At 50.2% G+C, this 20,676-nt stretch overlaps 7 protein-coding genes across 7 annotated transcripts; 3 read left to right on the top strand and 4 right to left on the bottom strand.

The window, feature by feature from the left end:
- Positions 1-185: 185 nt before the first annotated feature.
- Positions 186-1,736, bottom strand: UHO2_06657 (putative SIK1 - involved in pre-rRNA processing; the record flags this gene model as incomplete). Its single annotated transcript, XM_041558826.1, has 1 exon — positions 186-1,736. One exon carries the CDS (start codon positions 1,734-1,736, stop codon positions 186-188), a length of 1,551 nt encoding a protein of 516 aa, XP_041414760.1.
- Positions 1,737-2,533: 797 nt separating this feature from the next.
- Positions 2,534-3,436, top strand: UHO2_06656 (putative SCL1 - 20S proteasome subunit (alpha1); the record flags this gene model as incomplete). Its single annotated transcript, XM_041558825.1, has 1 exon — positions 2,534-3,436. One exon carries the CDS (start codon positions 2,534-2,536, stop codon positions 3,434-3,436), a length of 903 nt encoding a protein of 300 aa, XP_041414759.1.
- A 257-nt stretch (positions 3,437-3,693) lies between these two features.
- Positions 3,694-5,268, bottom strand: UHO2_06655 (putative CCT2 - chaperonin of the TCP1 ring complex, cytosolic; the record flags this gene model as incomplete). The annotated part of the gene is made up of 1 exon (XM_041558824.1): positions 3,694-5,268. One exon carries the CDS (start codon positions 5,266-5,268, stop codon positions 3,694-3,696), a length of 1,575 nt encoding a protein of 524 aa, XP_041414758.1.
- A 5,715-nt stretch (positions 5,269-10,983) lies between these two features.
- Positions 10,984-11,718, bottom strand: UHO2_06654 (putative RIB3 - 3,4-dihydroxy-2-butanone 4-phosphate synthase; the record flags this gene model as incomplete). Its single annotated transcript, XM_041558823.1, has 1 exon — positions 10,984-11,718. The coding sequence occupies one exon, from the start codon at positions 11,716-11,718 to the stop codon at positions 10,984-10,986; it is 735 nt and encodes a 244-aa protein (XP_041414757.1).
- Positions 11,719-13,203: 1,485 nt separating this feature from the next.
- Positions 13,204-17,568, bottom strand: UHO2_06653 (uncharacterized protein; the record flags this gene model as incomplete). Its single annotated transcript, XM_041558822.1, has 1 exon — positions 13,204-17,568. One exon carries the CDS (start codon positions 17,566-17,568, stop codon positions 13,204-13,206), a length of 4,365 nt encoding a protein of 1,454 aa, XP_041414756.1.
- A 589-nt stretch (positions 17,569-18,157) lies between these two features.
- On the top strand, positions 18,158-19,252 carry UHO2_06652 (uncharacterized protein; the record flags this gene model as incomplete). The annotated part of the gene is made up of 1 exon (XM_041558821.1): positions 18,158-19,252. One exon carries the CDS (start codon positions 18,158-18,160, stop codon positions 19,250-19,252), a length of 1,095 nt encoding a protein of 364 aa, XP_041414755.1.
- Positions 19,253-20,044: 792 nt separating this feature from the next.
- UHO2_06651 (uncharacterized protein) lies at positions 20,045-20,668 on the top strand (the record flags this gene model as incomplete). The annotated part of the gene is made up of 1 exon (XM_041558820.1): positions 20,045-20,668. The coding sequence occupies one exon, from the start codon at positions 20,045-20,047 to the stop codon at positions 20,666-20,668; it is 624 nt and encodes a 207-aa protein (XP_041414754.1).
- Between the last annotated feature and the right edge of the window lie 8 nt (positions 20,669-20,676).

Raw genomic sequence — 20,676 nt, 5'->3', positions numbered from 1 at the left:
AACGAGACTAGAGTACAGAGAGTGCGAATCAAGGCTATGAACAAGATCGAGAAGAAGAAAAAGAAGAAGAAAAAAAAAGAAAAGAAAAAAAAAAAAAAGATGCAGAAGAGTGACCACCAAGGTAGTAGCGACCCAAAAGAAGTGATGCAACAGGTAGAAAGCGAGAAAAGCAGCAAGAGAAGGAATTACTTCTTGCTCTTCTTCTCCTTTTTGTCCTTCTTCTCCTTCTTGGATTCTTTTGCGGCCTTCTTTGCTGCCTTTTCGACGTCCTTCTTCTTGTCCTTGTCTGATGACTTGGATTTGGACTTCTTGTCCTTCTTAGACTCCTTGTCCTTCTTGCTCTTCTTGTCTGTTGGATCTGTGACACCGACAGCGGCGGGCATTTGAGCATTCTCATCGTCCTCTGCATCCTCGTCCATGAGATCACCTGCAGCCTCCTCGATAGCCTTGATCGCTTTGCTCATAGCATCCGAGTTCTTGCTAGGAGCCTTACCGGTCTCATAGAACGCAAGACGCTCCTCAACCTGAACTGCAAGAACCTCACCGAACTTGGTGGTGGGTGTCTCGGAGAAGCAGTCGATTCTGGAAGCGATCGAGATCTTGTTGGCAAGGAAACGAGACATTCGACCCTTGTTCTTGGGTGCAGCACGTGCTATGGCGGAGGCGTGGTAGATAAGACCATACTTGGGTGTGTTACCCTTTGTCTTGAGCGCACGGAAAAGCGCCTTTTCGGCACCGAGAATCTGAACAGTCGAGGCGGGGTACTTGGCAAGGTTGGTCAAGGAACCAGCATGCGAGATGAGACGAGCACCAATGATCTCACCGAGCAATGCGGAAAGGTTAGGTGCAACCAAGTGCATCTTCTCGATCAAATACTTGTGCATGTTCTTCCTGTACTCGCCAAGGTTGATGACACGGTCGGCAAAGTTGAGGATGTTGTGCATGTCGAGCTCGCCAATCTCCTGACCCATCGAGGCGCGAGCGGCATCGAGGATGTTCTTAGCCACGGTCTCGTCACCAGCAAGAATGTCGGACATGTCTTCAACGTCGTCCTCGGAGAGACGCTCCTTGTTGCGAATGAACTTGGCGAGCTTTGCATAGGTAAGGTTGTCGGTGGTAAGCTTGGCAAGTTCTGGGAAGTGCCAGCCGTACCATTCACGAACACGCATGGCGAACGTGTTGACATCCTTGTCGAGGGTGTCGAGAAGAGCGATGGCCTGAATGATCATGTTGTCGCTTCGGTTGACGTTGAACTTGACCTTGGAACGCGAGTAACTGTGACCAAGACCGAGCTGGGCCTTGGCAAGGTCACCATCGGCCATACCCTTGAGGAGCTTCTCGGCATGCTGACGAACACCACGGATGAGCTCGAGCGAGGTCTCTCCAGTGTCGCATGGGATGCCGAGCTCACCAACGATGGAAGAAGCCAAGTTCCTGTCCTGAACACCGAGGACGACGCTCTTCTTCTTGCCCAAAGAGAGGTTGAGAGTGAGGAGCGACTTGAGGTAGTCGTTGACGACACCCTCGGAAATGTCGAGCGACGCTTGCAAAGCGTCAAGGGCGTTTTTGAAGGGAGAAAAGGAGAGGAGCTTAACCATCTTGCCGAAAGTGTTAACCTCGTTGACGCTCTCCTGAACGGCCCGGGTGAGGGAGCCGATCTCCTCTACGGCAGCAACCTCGAAGACGGCACATCCGGTAGCGCACTCGAAGAGGATGTGGGTGGGTGCGGACGACATGGTGGCGGTGTAATGCGGGAAAAAGCTTCAGACGAGGCTATTCAGCTAGGACGAACGAACGGTTCTTGGGAATGAAAGTGGGAAGGCTGCGCACACGGGCGAGCTTTGTCGGTATGCAGTGAAAGCGAGCTGTCGAAGGCGTCTCTACCGATCCAAGACGATCCAATTCGAGGTGATAGGGAGGGGTGTAAGAGAGGGTAAAGATGGCCGATGGCGACGACGACGACCACAAAAAAAAAAAAGAAAAAAAAAAAAAGACAAAAAAAAAAGAAAAAAAGAAAGAAAGAAAAAACGCCAATTCACAACCAAAAATTCCAGGCCTGGAGAGCGCAGAACGAGGAGGAAAAAGTGGTTGACTGCAGCTCTGAGAAGGAAATTTGGAAAAGAAAAAAGAAAAAAGAAAAAAGAAAAAAGAAAAAAGAAAAAAAATCGCCTTCTTCTGATCACGTGCGAGTAATCATGATCGGGAACAGGAGGAGGGCAACCATCGGCGATGTTGAGATCCGCTTTGGGTGGTGATCGAGTGCAGGCAGTGAGAGTGTCTCGCTCTGAGCAGCTCAGACGGCGTCGTCAGTTGGCAAGAAAGCGTCGTTGCTCCACACGTTGTCGACTCAGTATCACCTTCACCTTGCTGCGATTCACTCGAGCCATCATTCATTCTCACATCGCTCCCAACGACCTTATCCTCCCTCTTCACGGTGCTTAGACTTTCGCAGCTGACTGTGCTCTCGACGTTGGCACTCGCACCACCACCTCACCTCACATTCACCCACGAGGAGCAACACAGCTCTCACACAATGTCGCGCTCATCCTACGACCGATACCTTACCATCTTCTCGCCAGATGGAAGGCTCTACCAAGTCGAATATGCCTTCAAGGCTATCAACACCGCTGGTCTCACCAGCATCGCCGTCCGCGGCAAGGACTGTTCCGTAGTCGTTGGTCAAAAGAAGGTTCCTGACAAGCTCATTGACGCCTCGAGTGTTACCAACATCTTCAACCTCACCCCCGAGATTGGCTGCATCATGACTGGTCGAGTTGCCGACGCGAGAGCCCAAGTGCAAAGAGCAAAGATGGAAGCGGCCGACTTCAAGTACAAGTACGGATACGCTATCACTCCCGACCTCCTCGCCAAACGAATGGCCAACATGAACCAAGTCTACACCCAGCGGGCTGCTATGCGTCCATACGGCGTCAGCATGATCCTTGTCGGCATTGACCCCGAACGGGGTCCTCAGATCTTCAAGATCGATCCCGCCGGATACTACGTTGGATTCCGTGCAACCGCTGCAGGTGTCAAGCAAACCGAAGCAACCAACTTGCTCGAAAAGCAATTCAAGAGATCTTCCTCCAACTCCTCCGCCGCTGCTGGTGCAGGTGAGTCAGCACCCGAAGCAGCGTCAGCAACCGACGCCGCAGCATTGGAAGCAGAACAGATCTCTTCGAACCTTTCCAAAGAACAGACTTTGGATCTGGCGGTAAACACACTGGCGACGGTGTTGGCACAGGATTTGAAGCCGTCTGAACTGGAAGTGGCTATCGTCGGTGGTCCAAACGCAGCAAGAGCAGCACAAGATGACAGCGGTGCTCCATTGGACAGCTCGACGCTGCCAAAAGAGGTTCAGCAGGAAAAGAGGTTTAGGAAGTTGAATGATGAAGAGATCTCGGTCATCTTGGAGAGGTTGGCTGAGCGTGATTAGACGTCGAAAGACTTGCGAGTCTTGAACTTTGTACTGTCATACCGCTTTGCAATCTCTCTTGTTACCTTCTATCACGCACTGTGTCGGTGCTATTTGATTAGACGGGCGTGCAATTGAGAGTGCACGATCTTATCTTTCACAGGGTATCACTCGTGAGGCTGGCTTCAGTTGCGTTGTTTGTAAAGTCTGTGTTTTTGAGTTTTGGATAGAGTTACATGAAGGTCATTGTGCGTTCGAGCTGCTGATGATGACTGCATCTAGTGAGCCTCACGTCTCCTAGGAGCGCACTTCAAGATATCGTCGACCCTCAAGATCATTTCCGCTGCCTCCGTTGCCGAGACCACGACCTGTCTCTTGAGCTTGTAAGACTCCCTGACTCCCCTCTCCTTCATGTCTGCCACTTTTCCGTTATCCAAATCCAAGCCGGCTGTCTTGTTGCCTTGCTGGTGAGCGGCTCTAAGCTGAGCGACGAGTTCGCTCGAGTCCAGACCAGCGTTGTCTGCAAGGATGGTGGGGAGTTGTCGGAGAGCTTTGGCAAAGGATTCGGTAGCAATGGCCTTCTTACCGGAAGTCGAACGAGCAGCTTCATCGACGACCTTAGACATGGACATCTCTGCGCAACCACCTCCCAGCAAGACTCGGGTCTCACCAACAGTTTGGGAAAGAACAGAGAGTGCGTCGTGAAGCGACCTTTCGGCTTCATCCAACATCTGACTAGTCGCACCTCTAAGCACCACCGTGCAAGCTTCACCAGCTGCAACGCCCGAGAATTTGATGAGTTTATCCTCCCCGATAATCACCTCTTGGATCTTTCCACATTGACCGATCTTGACCAAATCAGGCCTGTCGAACGTAGAGGCAATCTCTCCTCCCGTAACTAGAGCCAACCTCTCGACACCTTCGAAATCAGCATGTTCAATCGACATGATTCCAGCTTCAGCCAACAAGCTTTCCGGATAGTTGTAAATCAACTGCCTGTTGACAAAGCAAGTAATTCCATGAGCCTTGATCTTGTCCACCTTGGCCTTCATCTTCTCCCTCTCTGCCCTCTCCAATTCAGCCAACTTGCCTGTGCCCTCCACGCGTACTCGTGCACCGAAAACCTTGATCTTATCCGTATCCATCGAAGTGTTGGCAATCAAGATCTTGGCATTGTTCAACGTCTTGGGACAGTTAGTGCCAATGTTCTTGTTCAGAATGAAACCTTGATCCAGGTAGGAATCTGTCAACTTTCCACCAGGCTTCTTGATAATCTGAATATGCTCCAAGTTGGTGCTTCCCTTTAGACGCAAAACAGCATCGACAGCAAGGTCGGCAAAATAATCCTTGTCCGCACTGAGAACTTTTGAGCTGAGCGTGGTACGAGCAATGTTGAGGAGATCGTTGCGGAAGTTGGTGGGGTCGGTACCGTGATCTTCGGCGGTATCTTCGAGAGCTTTGAGAGCTGCAGCAGAGGCGATGCGGTATCCTTCGACGATGGTTTGAGGGTGGATCCGCATTTCGATCAACTTTTCTGCTTCGCGCAAAAGTTCGGCTGCAAGCACACAGACACTGGTGGTGCCGTCACCAACTTCGTCGTCTTGGACTTTGGAGATGTTGACGAGGATTTTGGCTGCGGCATTGTCGAGGTGGATGGATTTGAGGATGGTAGCTCCGTCATTGGTGACAACGATATCGTTCGAGCCGACGGACTGGAGGATCTTATTCATTCCTTTAGGGCCGAGCGTGGTCTTGACAAGGTCACCAAGAGCGACGGCACCGACGAAGGAAGAGAGACGTGCATTCTCAGCACGCTCTTGGGTGGCCTCTTGGGCAAAGATGGGTGCCGACATTGTGTGCTGCTAAGCTTGGAAGAAGCCTTCGGTGATGCAGGATCCAGCAGGCGACGGTAGCTCCTGAGGTGAGTAGCTGTGATCAGAGTAAGTCAAGATGATCAGCGCGCGGATCGAAAAGGTAAAAAGTGATGTGTTGGTTGCCTTTGCGAAGAGAGAAGTGTTGCTCAATGTGTGTGTGTGTGTCTCCCAAGCTGGAAAGTGCAACTTGAATTCTTCTTGAACGCCTCCTCCAAAGGGAAGAAGCCAGAAGAACAAAACATAAAAAAACAAAAAACAAAAAACAAAAAACAAAAAACAAAAAACAAAAAACAAAAAACCAAAAAACCAAAAAAAAACAATTCGAGACAGCTCAGGACGTACAGTTGAAGATGCGTCAGCATCCCAACGGGATTCACGGGGTCCACGGAACCATACGGGGTCCACAGAATTTAAGCGATCTAATAATTAGGTAAAGGTGCATACAGGTGGCAACACATGTGGGATGCATAGGAGTTGTTACAATAATGCACAAGAGGCGACAACACAGGAGTAACATGAGGAGTGACACATCGCACATTTGCACAGGCTGAAGGAGATCACTAAGTATATATATGACCATGTATATAGCATCACATGAATATAAGATAAGCATTCAAGAAGTAATACAACTGCGTACGAGAGCTTGCTAGTGGCTCTGATCAGTCGTGTTTTATCTGCAATCTTCAACTGATTAAGAGTCTGAAGCTCTACCGACTAAGCCAACCAGGACCATCGACAACATGGTACAAGAGGCCGAAGCTCAAGCTGTCACAAGCAAGGCCAAAGGAGGAAGAAAAGGAAAGGCAATGCAACCACAAGCCGTTGACAACGAGGCCACCAACGAGTCAGACACTGAGGTGATTGACGATGACACTGAGGAAGAAACTGACTCTGACTCAGATCACAACAACAACAGAAAGCCATACAATTTTCGTACTCTAGCAAAACTACTTGAGCCCATCCCAAAACTCACATCGCACAACTATTATAGTTGGAATGCCCATATCAAGTCCTTTCTATGATGTATTCCTCACGCCATGAAGCATCTTGATGGAGCGTACAACAAGAAACATCCCAAATGGAACTGCACATTCGATGATGCTTTGACAAATGCATTACGCAGTACCATTGACACCACCAGAGAGCACAATATCAATTACTTGATTCTTAACATCATCAGGGAGCACCATACGTTCCATCATGTATGGAAGAAGATTGAAAATGGACTCACCAATGAGGCCACTGCCATATCTCATCATATTGCATTGATCACTCAGCTAGGCAAACTAAGGATGCACAACTCAGACATACGAAAGCTCATCCAGGAAATAAGGACCATCCAAATGGAGAGCAGCTTACTGGGAAAGCCATTCGCTGACGATACTCTGTTCTCTAATCTACAAAAGTGCACTATCCAACACCCAATGTACAAGGAGACCATCGCCACTGTCAGCCAGCTTAGTTTTAATGCCCTTGCCACTGCCCTATCTATTCGGCAGTCAGCGATCGAGAACAACCCCACCCCAAGAGTTGACCCCCATCAAGCAAGTGCCAGAGTCGTCAGCAGCAACGACCAGGATGAGACACCTGGAAAGGAGGAGAAAGACGAAAAGGACACTGACAGCACCAGCGCCAAAGTCACCACTAGACCTCGAAGGCTCAGATGTTGGATCTGCAAGAGGCCTGGACATGGGATCAGTCAATGTGATGCATCAGTGACCATACCAGAAAATTCCCCCTTGCCAGGCCCAAATAGGAAGCCTGGTGCTCTTTTGCACCAAGTTGGCAGAGCCACCCAGATTCAAAAGGGAACCATCATTGGATCCTAGATTCGGGTGCCAGCTATCATATGGTAAACAACTATAGCATGCTCATTAGTCCGAGAACCTGCCGAAAGTGCATATTCACCGCTGGAAGCAAGGTTCTGGAAGCGACTGCTATAGGGGATGCTAGCATATCAACAAGTCATGGAGATGTTTTTCTCCAAAATGTATTGTATGTTCAGCATCTCAATGTTAACCTATTGTCAACAAATTCTCTGACAGACAAAGGAGCACGAGTGACGCTAGACTCAACCGGAGGGCAAATACACTTAGCAAACGGTATGCTACTCAAAATATCCAAGAATTGCGAGTGAGGACTGTTGGAGTTTCAAGGCGACACATGGAAGGAAAATGCAATGATCACATCAACGTCATTATTTGAAGGTGTTGATGAAGATTTCGAGCATATTGAGAACAAAGCCAAAATATCTGAACAACAACTATGGCATGAACATCTGGGACATCCAGGTCAAGATAAGACGAGGGCCATCATCAACTGCTTAGGAGAAAATGACACAGCAGACCTAAACCCAGGGACTGCTACAATGTGTGAGCCATGCATCCGATCCAAAAGCACAGCAGCCCGAATGGGGCAAGGTAGTGGAGAGAAATCTGTCTCTCTGCTTGATCTCATCCACATCAACTTGATAGTCGACTCGTTGCACATGACGGAATACACATGCACATTGGTACTGGTTGATAACTACAGCAAGTATGTATATGCACAGCCTTTGCTACGAAAGAGTCATGCGTTTCCCAAGCTCAAAACAATCATATCATATCTCGAGACACAGATGGGAAAGAATCTGAAAGCAATACGATCTGACCAAGGTACAGAATGGAGAAGCAATGACGTGCTCCAGTGGGCATATGAAAAGGGCATTGAATGGCAAATGACAGTAGGGTACAATAGCAGACAGAACAGATGTGTGGAGAGAATGAACAGAAGCTTGGGTGAGAAGATGCGAATGCTACTCATGCAAAGGAGGTTACCGAAGAGCTTCTGGCCCTATGCAATCTGGACCGCAGCCTTCAAAATGAACCTCATTCCGAGCGTTGATGGTGAGTTCCCATACCAAGTCATGTTTGGGAAGTCGCCAGAACAACTCATAAGACTCCTACACGTTTTTGGATGTTTAGCATGGGTAAACGTCCCCAAGGTCAAAAGAGATAATAAAAAGTTAGATCAACAAGCAGTAGCATCTTTCTTCTTGGGGTATAGTCTGGAAAGAAAAGGATGGCTCTTCTACAGCCCGGACTACAGCCCAAACATCTTTTGGAGCAACTCAGCTAGATTCATGGAGACAAAATGCTGGTCTGACAAAACAGAGTGGAAACCAGTAAACATACACCCACCACCAGTACTAGCAGACGAAGGAGACATAGATGATCTTGGATACACAGATATGAACCTCTTCGACGAACAAGAGGAGGAGCCGCTGAATGAGTACATGAATATGAAAGAAACAGATGGATTGAACAACGAAGAAGATCTGGGTGAAGATACAACAAAGGCAATAGAATGCGGGGCCGATACCGACACCAACACGCTTGACGACACATGGACCAATAGCAATCACTATGGACTCACAGCAATAAACAATCGAAAGAGAAGAAACCTAGACCCAACAGTTAGTGAAGCATTGTCAGGAGAGGACAGGAAACATTGGGAGGAAGCAATGCATAAAGAACTGGATGGTTTGAAAGCCATGGATACATGGGAAATCGTCGATCTCCCCAAAGGTATGCATGCCATCGACACATGTTGGGTTTTAAAAATCAAAACAGACACAAATCTCATCCCGATGAAGTTTAAAGCAAGACTGGTGGTGAGAGGTTTCACCCAAAGAGAAGGTATAGACTACACTGAAGTGTTTGCGCCTGTCGCACCCATTCAGTCAATCTGAGGAGTCTTAGCCATAGCAGTGGTTCGTGACTGGGAAGTAGATAGTATTGATGTCAAGCAAGCATATCTAAACTCAACGCTACATCATGATGTATTCTTAAAACTGCTGCTTGGAATGAGAATCCCACCTGGAAAGGCCTTGAAGCTAGTAAAAGGACTGTACGGACTGAAACAATCAGGGTGAGAATGGAACATAGAGTTGGATTCATACCTACAGAGCATAGACTTTCACTGCATGCCGAGTGCACCTTGTCTGTATTCAAGAGGAACTGGAAGTAACCTAACTATTATCACAGCCTATGTCGACGACATGCTCATAGCCTCACCCAGTCGTAAGGAGGTGGATCACACCAAAAAGGAGATAATGTCCAAGTGGGGAACGGAAGATAATGGCCCAGTGAAAGAGTTCCTCGGCATCAACATCAAATGAAACAGGACAAGAAGGGAGATGTCAATTGATTTAACCGCTTACACCAAGGCCATGGTGAGTAAGTGGTTACAGTTGACGGATCAGAAATCATGGGTACCAATGCCAGAGATACCTAATGCCATAGGGAACGATAAATGTGATTCCCTAGAGGCAAAACAATACCAAGAACTGGTGGGACAATTGTTATGGGTAGCAAATACCGCATGACCCGACATATCATTCACAGTGGGAATACTGGCAAGATATATGTTGACCCCAACCAACAGCACATGGAAGGCTGCTATACACTTGATGAAGTATCTCAACCAAACCAGTGACTACCAACTGAACCTTGGGAGCAGATCAAGCAAACACTTGAAGCAACCGATTGTCATGTATAGTGACGCCAATTGGGCCTCAGACCCAATGAATGGATGGAGAAGCACATCGGGAGCAATGACGTATATATATGGGTGCCCAGTTAGCTGGAAGTCACATGTCCAAAAATGTGTGGTGCTATCAGCAGTGGAAGCTGAGTTCGTTGCCGCCTCAGAAGCAGTGAGAGAGGCACTCTTCTTTTCATACCTCCTCAGGGACTTAGAAATCGACGCTGCCCATCCAGTCTTACATTCAGATAGTCAGGGATGTATACAGGTGAGTAAGGATCCAGCAAAGCACTGGAAATTGAAACACATAGACACCAGATATCATTTCATTAGGGATCATGTTCAGGATGGGGAGATAGAGATAGAATTTGTTGGAACGGCAGACAATGTTGCAGACATTTTAACAAAACCATTGAAGGGTTTAGCAACATCCTGGCTATCTCAGTTGTTAGGGTTGGTAATGCCGTCAAAGGGGGGAGTTGAAGATGTGTCAGCATCCCAATGGGATTCATGGGGTCCATGGAATCATATGGGGTCCACAGAATTTAAGCGATCTAATAATTAGGTAAAGGTGCATACAGGTGGTGACACATGTGGGATGCATAGGAGTTGTTACAATAATGCACAAGAGGCGACAACACAGGAGTAACATGAGGAGTGACACATCGCACATTTGCACAGGCTGAAGGAGATCACTAAGTATATATATGACCATGTATATAGCATCACATGAATATAAGATAAGCATTCAAGAAGTAATATGACTGCATACGAGAGCTTGCTAGTGGCTCCGATCGGTCGCGTTTTATCTGCAATCTTCAACTCGTACGATTTGGAATTTCGCGTGTTTGTTAGATTTATTAAACTCTTCCCAAAATTATAGGGCGGCAGAGAAGCGCTCACCATCACAAGTCGCTCGGGAAGCTGCGAATGAGAACCACTGTTGGGCTCCTAGACAGACATATCAGACGTAGTCGTTGATGTATCAACATGTCTTGGCACGGTATCATGGAGAAAGGTACAATCCTGAGACGACTCTTGAACGTAGCCGGTGGAAAGGTGATAGCAAGGCAAACAAGTATTGTAATGCGACAATGCAGTTGCCGACAGAATGTTAGAGTAGTGCGTCAAGTGATCTGATATCAGAAAGAGATGGAGACTCGGTATAGATCATGCTATAACATCATTCGCAGCAGTAGGCGGCACCACCTTCTGTCCATCCATCTTGACGCCCCTTGCTTCGTCACCCACCAATCTCGCCTTCACCTCTGCTCTCAACTCTCCCTCGGTCTTCTCCCTGTACTTCTTCAACAATTCGATCGTAGTCACCTTCAACCCCCACTTCTTTGCAAATTTCAAGCAAGCATCCCTACTGGCAATTCCTCCCTGCTCATCATCCGGATCCACCAACTCGCACAGCAACCCTGCCGGCGGCAACCCGGCCAATTTACACAAATCTACACTTGCTTCCGTATGGCCCATTCTCACCCTTACGCCTCCTTCTGTGTATCGTAGTGGGTTCATGTGTCCTGGTCTTGTGAAGTCCTCCGGTGTCGCTTTGAGCGATCCGTCGGCAAGTTGACGGGAAGTGAGGGCACGGTCGTGAGCAGAGATACCGGTTGTGGTGCCGTGCTTGTAGTCGACTGTGACGGTGTAAGCTGTCTTGTTCTTTTCCGTATTGTTTGGTACCATCATAGGGATTTGGAGTTCAGCGATGCGTTCCGGGGTAAGAGAAATGCAGATGAATCCGGAAGTATGTTGGATGAACCAAGCCATTTGCTTGGTGGTGCAGAGAGATGCGGCAATGATGAGGTCTCCTTCGTTTTCACGATCTTCATCGTCGAGGACGACGACGAACTTGCCAGCTTTGATGTCCGCTACTGCTTCTTCTATCGGGTCGAACATATTGGCGAGAGAGCTATTGCTTGTGGAGAGGCGGGTGGAAGTGCGCGAGAGCGATTGCGTTGGGATGCCTTCAACGAAACAGTCAGCTTCCTGCATATCGTGAGCAACGAAGGCGTCGCTAGGCTGAGACAACGACGAATATGTTCTTATCGACACTGAGGAGGACCCTTATGTAAGGTGACAAGCTTGAACCTCTTATGTTGTTTCGGTAGGATCTGTGCAACGGTGAGGAGCTCCTGCAGAGACGCTTATCGCTTCCAAAGCGCAGGGGGGAAAGCGATTGCCCGTATGGATGATGGTGGCAGGATCTTATGCAGAACCAAGGTGGAGCTTTCGCTGTGGGGCAAACACAAAAGCGACACTCTTTCCCTTTTTGCGGCAGCTTGCCTAAAAGCCGGCCTTCCGAAGAAAAAGCGTAAGATGAAAGAACCAGATGCCGAAGGAAGCGATCCGATATGATGATCCATGCTGACATAAACACAATCGGCGATCAGATGAGATAGATTTGTCTAGAAATCGGGTGCAACGTAGCCCCGCTCGTTGTCAGGCTAGGTCATGAAGAAGGATACTCCCACATTCGGCACGCACCCCATAGTTGTATATATATCAAGCGGAGGACACTAGTTCCTCACTATGCTCCTTAGTCATTTGAGTATATTTGTTTCTGCCTTAAAGAAGTAGTGACATCGTACTTAGACTCTCCCCGATCGCCAGTTATCGGGACCAAAACTTCTTCACTTCTATTACCAGAGAGTTGAAATCTGAAAGTGGCCTTTCGCCTCTCTTAACCGCTCAATTTCACAATGTGAGATTGGCAAAATTCACAAATCTTGAGATTTCCCGGGGATAGCCCGCGCGACCTTTGCTCCAGTGGTCGAGGCCGCTGGTCTCTTCCATCTCCCTTGCCCTTCCCATAGACTTAGTCATGCTGAAGAGGATGGGGCCAGATTGAAGATCATCACCTTGCACCAATGCTTACCTTACCAATGTCTAAGCCTCAGATTAGCTAATGTAGGGACCCGAACCAATGATGCGGTCAAGATCGGTGTGGGCTGGTGTGAAGCTGCTTCCGAAAGGTTGGTCATGAGGCCCCACCCACATTGTTGTAGGTTTCTTTCGCATCCCTGGCTGCTGTCACCAACTTGACGGTCCAGACTAAGCATTCTACTCAGTCTCGCCTTATCCTTCCTCATTCTAGTCAGACGAAGAAGCAGAGGGTCTCACATCCTGCCAGGTCTGAGAATTGACGCCGCGGACGGTCTCCAGTGACAACACCAACTCAATCCTTCTGTCCACATTTCATCATATTCGTGTCGCGTCCATACGAGCTATTGGCATCCACACGGACATCGTCCACGCCATCATGTCAGCATCCTCATCTCAGATCACAGGTTGCATTCAAGGTATGTGTACGGATCTCAATTGCCCTATGTTAGCTTCCGTTATGCGTTTGACGTGAAATGGTCCGTAATCCACCTCAATGTATTACTCCACGTCGAGCAACGCCATCTCCTCGTCACTGTCAATGATATCGTTCGTGACCTTGGCCTTCTTGGTTCTACCCTTTGGCGCGCTGCTTTTCTTCTTCTTCTCCACCTCCGCATTCTCGTCCTCATCACTGCTTTCATCGAAAACACCCTTCCTACTCTTCCTAACTCTACCCGTGTCCTCCTCGCTATCACCCTCGTTCGCGGCCGTTTCATTGTCGTTCTCCTCCTCATCAGAATCTTTCGCTTTGGCCCGCTTCAAACTCTTCCTCTTCTTCCTTCCAGCGTCTGATTTTGACGACAAAGATTTCTTTCCTTTGGACTTCTTCGACTTGGCCAACTTCGAAAGCTTGCTCGGTTTCCCACTTCTCGTTTCCCCACCCTCACCTTCCTCCGCCAGAAGCTTAGCTCCATTTCGAATGATCTCTTCATCCCCATCCTCATCATCCTTATCACTATCGCTACTTTCATCTCCACTACCTCCCCCACCAAACAATCCCTCGCCATCGCTCTCATCCTGCTCCTCATCACTATCAACATTCTTCTTCCCCTTCTTCTTCTTCCCCCCAGTCCGCTTACGCTTTTTACCCTTCTCAGCCATCGTATCCGGTGCATCTTCCTCTCCTGAAGTAACATCTCCCCTCTTAGCTGCCCTCCTTCTCGGCTCTTTCTCCGGTGTGGTCTCTCGCAGATACTCAATCTTTGCCGCCTCCTCGCGTAGAGCCTTACGCTTTTCAGTCATAGCCTCGAGTTGTGCGCGGTACTCTTCTTCTTTGCGAATACGTTCTTGTTCTCGTGCCAGTTCCTTTTCTTTGCGTGCGGCAGCGACTTGGAGTTTCTTCTTGAGCATTTCCGATTCGTAGCTCTCCTGATCAGCAAGGGCTTGTGTGGCACGTTGGAGGAGCGAAGAGGCACCGTACTTGCCTCGCTGTTCGATGACGTCCGGTGACATCCATAGCAATTGACCACGTTTGGCTGCTTCGATCAGCGAACCTTCTTTGCCCATTGGTGCTTCTTGCGGAGCACTGGCATCAGCAGGCGCAACAAGCAAAGGCTGGACCTTTTCGACAGCAGCAATAGCATCGCGCAATGCTTCTGCCGTCTTGCGGTCTTTCTGCAGATCGAACAGCATCTGTAGGCCTTTTTGTGCGGTAACGGCAAAGTTGTACTCGATCTGACGGCATTCCGGATGGTCGAAACCGCGTTCTTTGATGACCAACTCGCGTGCTTGTTCGAGATGCTGCATTGAGCTCTGCAGGCTGGCAAAAGATTTGGTCTTCATACCGATAGCGTATTCTGCACGTGCGACGTACTGAACAACAGCGGCGTTGGTACCGTCGAAGAAACGCTTCGAGGCAAGCTCGTAGGCTTTGTGTGCACGTTCGAACTCTTCTTTCTGCATCAGGACGTGTCCGATACAAACGTGGACGCTGCCCTCGTCTCGTACCTCACGAAGCTTGGAGAGGATGGCGATCGCTTCGTCCGCGTTAGCCTTTCTGCGCTCTTCAGGCGCACCACCAAGCGTCGAGGAGAGAGTGAGCGAAGTTCCGCCCGCTGTCTCTGCAAAGGCGTCTTCGGCGAGCAAGATAGCCATACCCTGAGCAGCAAACGCACATCGTGCATCAGTCTGCAACGCTTTGTCCATAAGATCAGTAGCACGCATCATGTTCTTACTGCGCTCAGCCTTAGCACTAGGACCCGAAGCGTGCACTGCGAGCTGATAGTATGCCCAACCGAGCGACGAGAGAGTGTGTGGATCGCGTCGACCCAACTCAACAGAAGCTTTGGCAGCAGCCGCACCTCCAAATGCAGCCTGCAACGGCGCCTCAGTACCACTGGCGAAGAAACGAGCGGTGAACTCCTTGATCGCCGCCCACGACGGTGTCGGGCTGCTAGGGAACTCGCCAGCAAGGAAGCAGACATAGGTGGAGCGAGTATCAAGGTTGCCTGGGTCAGAGTCGAGCGCTTCTTTCAGCAAGGCGTTGGCAGCATCCCGCTGAGCCTTGATCTGTGCTGCGGCCTCGGGCCCATCCAATGCCATCGGAGCCTGGGCGACGTTGAGAATAGCAAGACGCACCTTGGCATCGGTGTATTCGGGATGACCGCGGAGAAGAGCTTGGTAAGCATCCCGAGCCACATCGACATTGTCGGCAGCCTCGTTGGCACGACCGAGGTTGTACGAGGCGATGAGCTTGACGGCGTCGACGGTCCTCTGAGCCTCGAGACGGGCGGTAGTGGCAGGTGCCGAGGCAGCAGAAGCGTTAAAAGCATTGACAGCGTTAGCACTAGCAGTGACAGCAGACTCGAGACGTGTGATAGCTCGCTGAAGCAGCCAGTTGCGCTCTTCCTCCCTCTGTTGGTCTCTGGTGGGAATGTCAGAGGCACGAATGGCAAGCACAGCACCAAGGCAAGTCTCGAGACTGGCAAGCAGAGCCGCGTTGGTTGCAGCCTCGTCGTCCTCGATGGCATCGCTGTTTTTCCCATCGCTGTTGGCTTTGGCCTTGGCAAGCTCGAGACCTTCAGCGTATGCAGTTGAGGCACGAACCAAGTCTTCGGTCTGAAGCAGCAGCTCAGCAAACTCGACACGAGTGAGAGGATCAGATCCGAGACTGGCAATAGCTTCGAGCGCGGTCTTGGAGAGATCCTCGGTGCGGATCGAAAGCGAAGCTTTGGCAAGAGCAGCCGGAACATCTGTCGCAGCATTGGCGGTGGCATTAGACATTTTGCCAGACGAGGCGGAGTGGAACTCGTCAGGCTGGGCAAAGAGCGACTGAGGACCAAAGGCATCGAGCTTAGCAGCCTCGATAAGACGCAAGGCACGGTCGAGGATGATTCGAGCTCGTTCAGCATCAGCTTGACGCTCGGAAGCAGTGGCACCTGGATGCGACTGTGCTCGCAGACTAGCCGCGAGCAGCGAAAGTTCGATCGATTGTGTTGCCGAGGCCGAGTGAGAAGGTCGGGAGGTGAGAAGGTCAAGGGTGTTAATAGCTGCAAGCGGATCACGGTTGGCGACCTGGCACTGAGCAAGACCAAGCGTAGCAAGCGAGAGGCAGAGGTGCAACGGGGCGTTGTTGGGGGAGTTGGAAACGGTAGAACTTGAGAGCACACGAGTGACGTCGTCGATGACGCGCATGTAATATCGCTGAGCCTGCAAGCGGAGCTCGGGTTGAGTAGCGTTTATGGAGAATTGAGAGGCAAGATGAGATGCACGAGCATAGATGAGCTGAGCGTGGTTGAGGCCAACACGCGCTTCAGCATACTGGATAGCGTGCTCTCCAAGCTTAAGGGCGGTAGCGTAGTGAGCCATAGCAGCTTGTTCTGCCTCGACCGCAGAACCTGGCTGGTTCTCAGCTTGGGAAGCCTTGTCGATAAAGTACTCGCACATGACAATGGCAGCGGTAGCATTCTTCTTGTCGAGCTTCCAGCTCTCTTGCAAGCTGGACATGCCCTCGGTGTATGCAAGCTCACGGGCTTCTTCTTCCGATCGCTCCACATGGGCGCCAAAGGTTCCAGGAACAAGACGAGCGGTCTGCTTGGCAAGGTTGAGACTCGAGATACCGAGGAGCAAGTGAGCAGCAGCGTTCTGCTTGTTTACCTGGACAGCGCGCTTCCAAGCTTTCCGGGCGGCATCGTGATGAGCGAGACCCCAAAGACAGAGACCGATACCAACACGAGGATCAGGACCTCGCCATCCGAGGGTCTTTGCATTGTCACCTTGCTTGTCCGCCTTTGTCTGGACGAGGATGCTCACTTCGAGTGCTTGCTGGTAGAGCTTGAGGGCAGGAGCATATTGTCGCTTTCGAAGGAGGATGCAAGCTTTTCCGAGCAGAGCAAGGGCGTGTCGCGGATTCTGATTGAGGATGGCATCAAAGATGACGGCAGCACCATCGTTCTGGCCAGTGGTGGTGAGGAAGACAGCTTTGGAGAGTTGGTTGATGTGGTGCTTTGGGTCAAGTGCGTTGGCATGAGACTGGTGGACGGTGGACTGGCCGTAGAAAGACTCCTTGAGCTGCTGGTTGGCGAGACGCTGATAGCGTGCGTCCTGAAGGATAAGTTTAGGTGCGTTCCTTGCGTTGTTGAGAGCGAAAGAAGCGAGAAGAGCATGAAGAGGGATGGTCTCGGCAGGCTTGTGAGAAGCAAGCACCTCAACACCCTGAGCACAGACCTGAACGGCTTCTGGGATGCGATTCTCGATGTAGAGCTGCGAAGCGAGACGAGTCCAGTACTTGGAGGGAGGACATTCGTAGGCGAGCGCTTCCAAGAAGACTTGAATGTCCTCTGCGGGGGGAAGAGGGTCGAGATCGAGCGAGATGGACTCGTTGACTGCGACAGGCAAGTCGATGGTCCTATTGCGAGGCGGCATGGTTGCGCGCACACCTTGGACAAGAAAAGCAACGTTGCTGTGCTCTCTCGCCTGCCTGACCGTCCGTCGATCGGAATATGAGATCGTACTCTGAGATGGATCAGGGTGATGGGTGGTGGTGAAGAGCAAGATGGAAGGGTGGAGACTGAGTTCAAGCCAGTTGTGACTTTAGGAAGGTCTGTTTGCTCTCACTCTTCGCGCGCCACAGAAAATCGGAGCCGAGAACTTGCAAAAAAAAAGGCTAGAGACTGTTACGTCGACTTTGTTTGCACAAAGCATTTTTCTGGAAGAAAACGGTGGCGAGCTGGAGAATTTGGAGTTGCGTTGCTTCTTCCGAGTCAGAATTTCTTCTCGACTTAACACTGCGAACGGTTCAACGGGATTCCCGCTTGACGGCTTATTCACGCTGCTGCCCTTTCAAATTGATCCGTTTAGCAAAGGAGCCCAACGACCCTTCCATCACGATCTCCTTCATCCTCAAACACCTCCGCAAACAGCACGAAATACGAGCAAGGCATTCGGCTCTTCTCATCTTGATCCGCATCAAGCCATCTTAGCGCCTCGGACCATCGAGCAGGAAGCATCGTCAATGGCCGGCATCGGCATAGCAACAGGTGCAGCCCTCGCCAACGGCAACAATGGCTCCATCTCTCCCTCCCCATCCTCATCCAGCACTAGCATGACCATTCACGTCGGAGTGCTCGCCATCCAAGGTGCATTCCGCGAGCACGCTTCCCACGTCAACCGTTTGAACACCTTGCACCCTCTTCACACCATCCGTTCTTCACTCGTTCGCACAGCCGAGCAACTCGCCGACTGCGATGCTCTCATCATCCCTGGAGGCGAGTCGACCGCCATCTCTCTCGGTTGCGAACGCATTGGGCTGCTTGAGCCACTTCGCAAGTGGGTGCGTGATGGTAAGCCGGTATGGGGTACATGTGCTGGGATGATCATGCTCGCTCGTGAGGCTAGTGGAGGTAAGAAGGGCGGTCAGCAATTGATCGGCGGTGTGGATGTCAGAGTAGGAAGAAACGGCTTCGGAACGCAAGTCGATTCCTTCGAGACTGGCTTGACAATCCATGGCTTGGAGAGGGAGCAAGAGCCATTCAACGGTGTCTTTATTCGGGCGCCTGTCGTTGACGCTCTCCTCCTTCCAAGCGATCTAGAGAAAGTGGCAGTGGACCAACCAACATTAGTGAAGCGTGTCGAAGCCAACTCTCTCCCACCTACCATCCCCACCCCTACCACAACTTCCAACGCTATCCCACTCACCCCTAACGCCGAGTTAGCAGCAAAGGCATGGGAATCACCCTTGCCCAAACTCGCACCCGTCGAACCCACCTTAGGCATCGTTGTCGCTCCTCCACTCTACGACGAAACAGATCCCGTTCGCTCAGCGCAGAAGCGTCCTCCTATCGAGATCCTTGCTGCACTCCCAGAACCAGTAACCACCTCCAAGTCATCCCAGAATCAGCCTGTAGCAGCACACATCGCCCAACGAGACTCCAGAATGGACATCACACGTCGTCCAGAACACGATTCTCAGATTGTTGCTTTGCGGCAGGGCAAGATTCTGATGACCAGTTTCCACCCAGAATTGACACCTGATACGAGGTTGCATGACTTTTTTGTGACCAAGGTCGTTGTTCCTTACAAGAAGCAGCAGCAGCAGCAGCAGCCCTAGGCTCAGTAGATTATATTATTTTTTTCGCATTTGTTCGCTTGTTAGATTCAGCAACATAGACTGTCACCTTCCTCACAGCCATTCTGTGTGGCTCTGTGTCATATGAGCGTTCAGATTGTATGCCAAAGGACAGAAGCTAGGAGCATCGTGTGGCTTCGGAAATCGGTGGCTGGACGGTCAGGTGAGCCATGAGGCTGCCCGGAAAAACATAGAAATGAGGACCCTTCTCTCGCCTGCAGCTCCGCGGCTTATCGTGCGAATGGATACGTGCGCAATTTTTCAATGGTGAGCAAAGGGGCACGTGACACCAACGCGCAGCAACTCCACACCCGAGTTAAACAACTTAACATTCTTTATTTCCTCAATTTCTCAGCCTCCTTTTCCAACAATTTTTACGCGTTGTCAAGAACGATAAATGGGCGAGAAGTCACTGTTGACTAACCTCGTTGAAAAGATAAAATTTCGAGCTGTAAGGTCGTGTGGAGTGGTTGCTTCCGATTTCATCCTTCGCTTCTAACACTTGACCACAACGATACGATACGATACGATACGATACGATACCATCCTCATTTTTGCTGTCCACCCTGCCATCGCTGTCAGCAACTTCTGAACTGGCACAGGCATTGAAAGTACCCCATTGGGAACGAACTTAGCTCTCGAACAAGGTTTATCTCCTCCGAACGTTATCGGACTTCACCTTTGCGTAAAACCTCTCCGTCGTTGACCGGAGCATCATCCTGTCATCTTGCGCTCACTATCTCTCAGTCTCATCCAATCAAGCTCGAGAACAAGATGCCTCCCTCAACACCAAACTCAGCAGCACCACCGCTGCACGACGGTCCATCATCAGACCACTCAACCCCAGCATCCTACCACCCGCACAACTCGCATTCGCACCTTCCCGGCACCTCCACCCCAAACTCCTCATCCTCAGTCGACCTGAACCAACTATCCTCACACCCCATATATACGGCTATGTTTCCGGACCCGGATCTACCAATCGCAAACATTTCTCGGATTATGAAACGCTCTCTACCCGAAAACGCTAAGATCGCAAAAGATGCTAAAGAGTGCGTTCAAGATTGCGTCTCTGAACTTATCTCCTTCATTACCAGCGAAGCAAGTGATAAGTGTGCAGCGGAAAAAAGAAAGACGATCAACGGAGATGATATCTTGTACGCTATGCGAGTACTGGGCTTTGATAATTATGAAGAGGTGTTAAGGGTTTATTTGTCAAGATACCGGATGGAACAGGAGAATAATCCCAAGGCGAGAAAGAGAGGTGGTGCTGGTGCAGGTAGGGGGTCGAAAGGAGATGAAGAGGAAGATGAGGAGGAGGAGGGTGAGGAGGAGGAAGCTCAACCAAGTAATGTCAACTCTGGGCTAAATAGTCCTGCGATACATCATCAGCAATAGGCTTTCTG

Source organism: Ustilago hordei (assembly GCF_900519145.1).
Source record: "Ustilago hordei strain Uho2 genome assembly, contig: UHO2_contig_20, whole genome shotgun sequence".
Lineage (NCBI taxonomy): Eukaryota > Fungi > Basidiomycota > Ustilaginomycetes > Ustilaginales > Ustilaginaceae > Ustilago > Ustilago hordei.
This window is presented reverse-complemented; position numbering and strand designations above follow the sequence as displayed.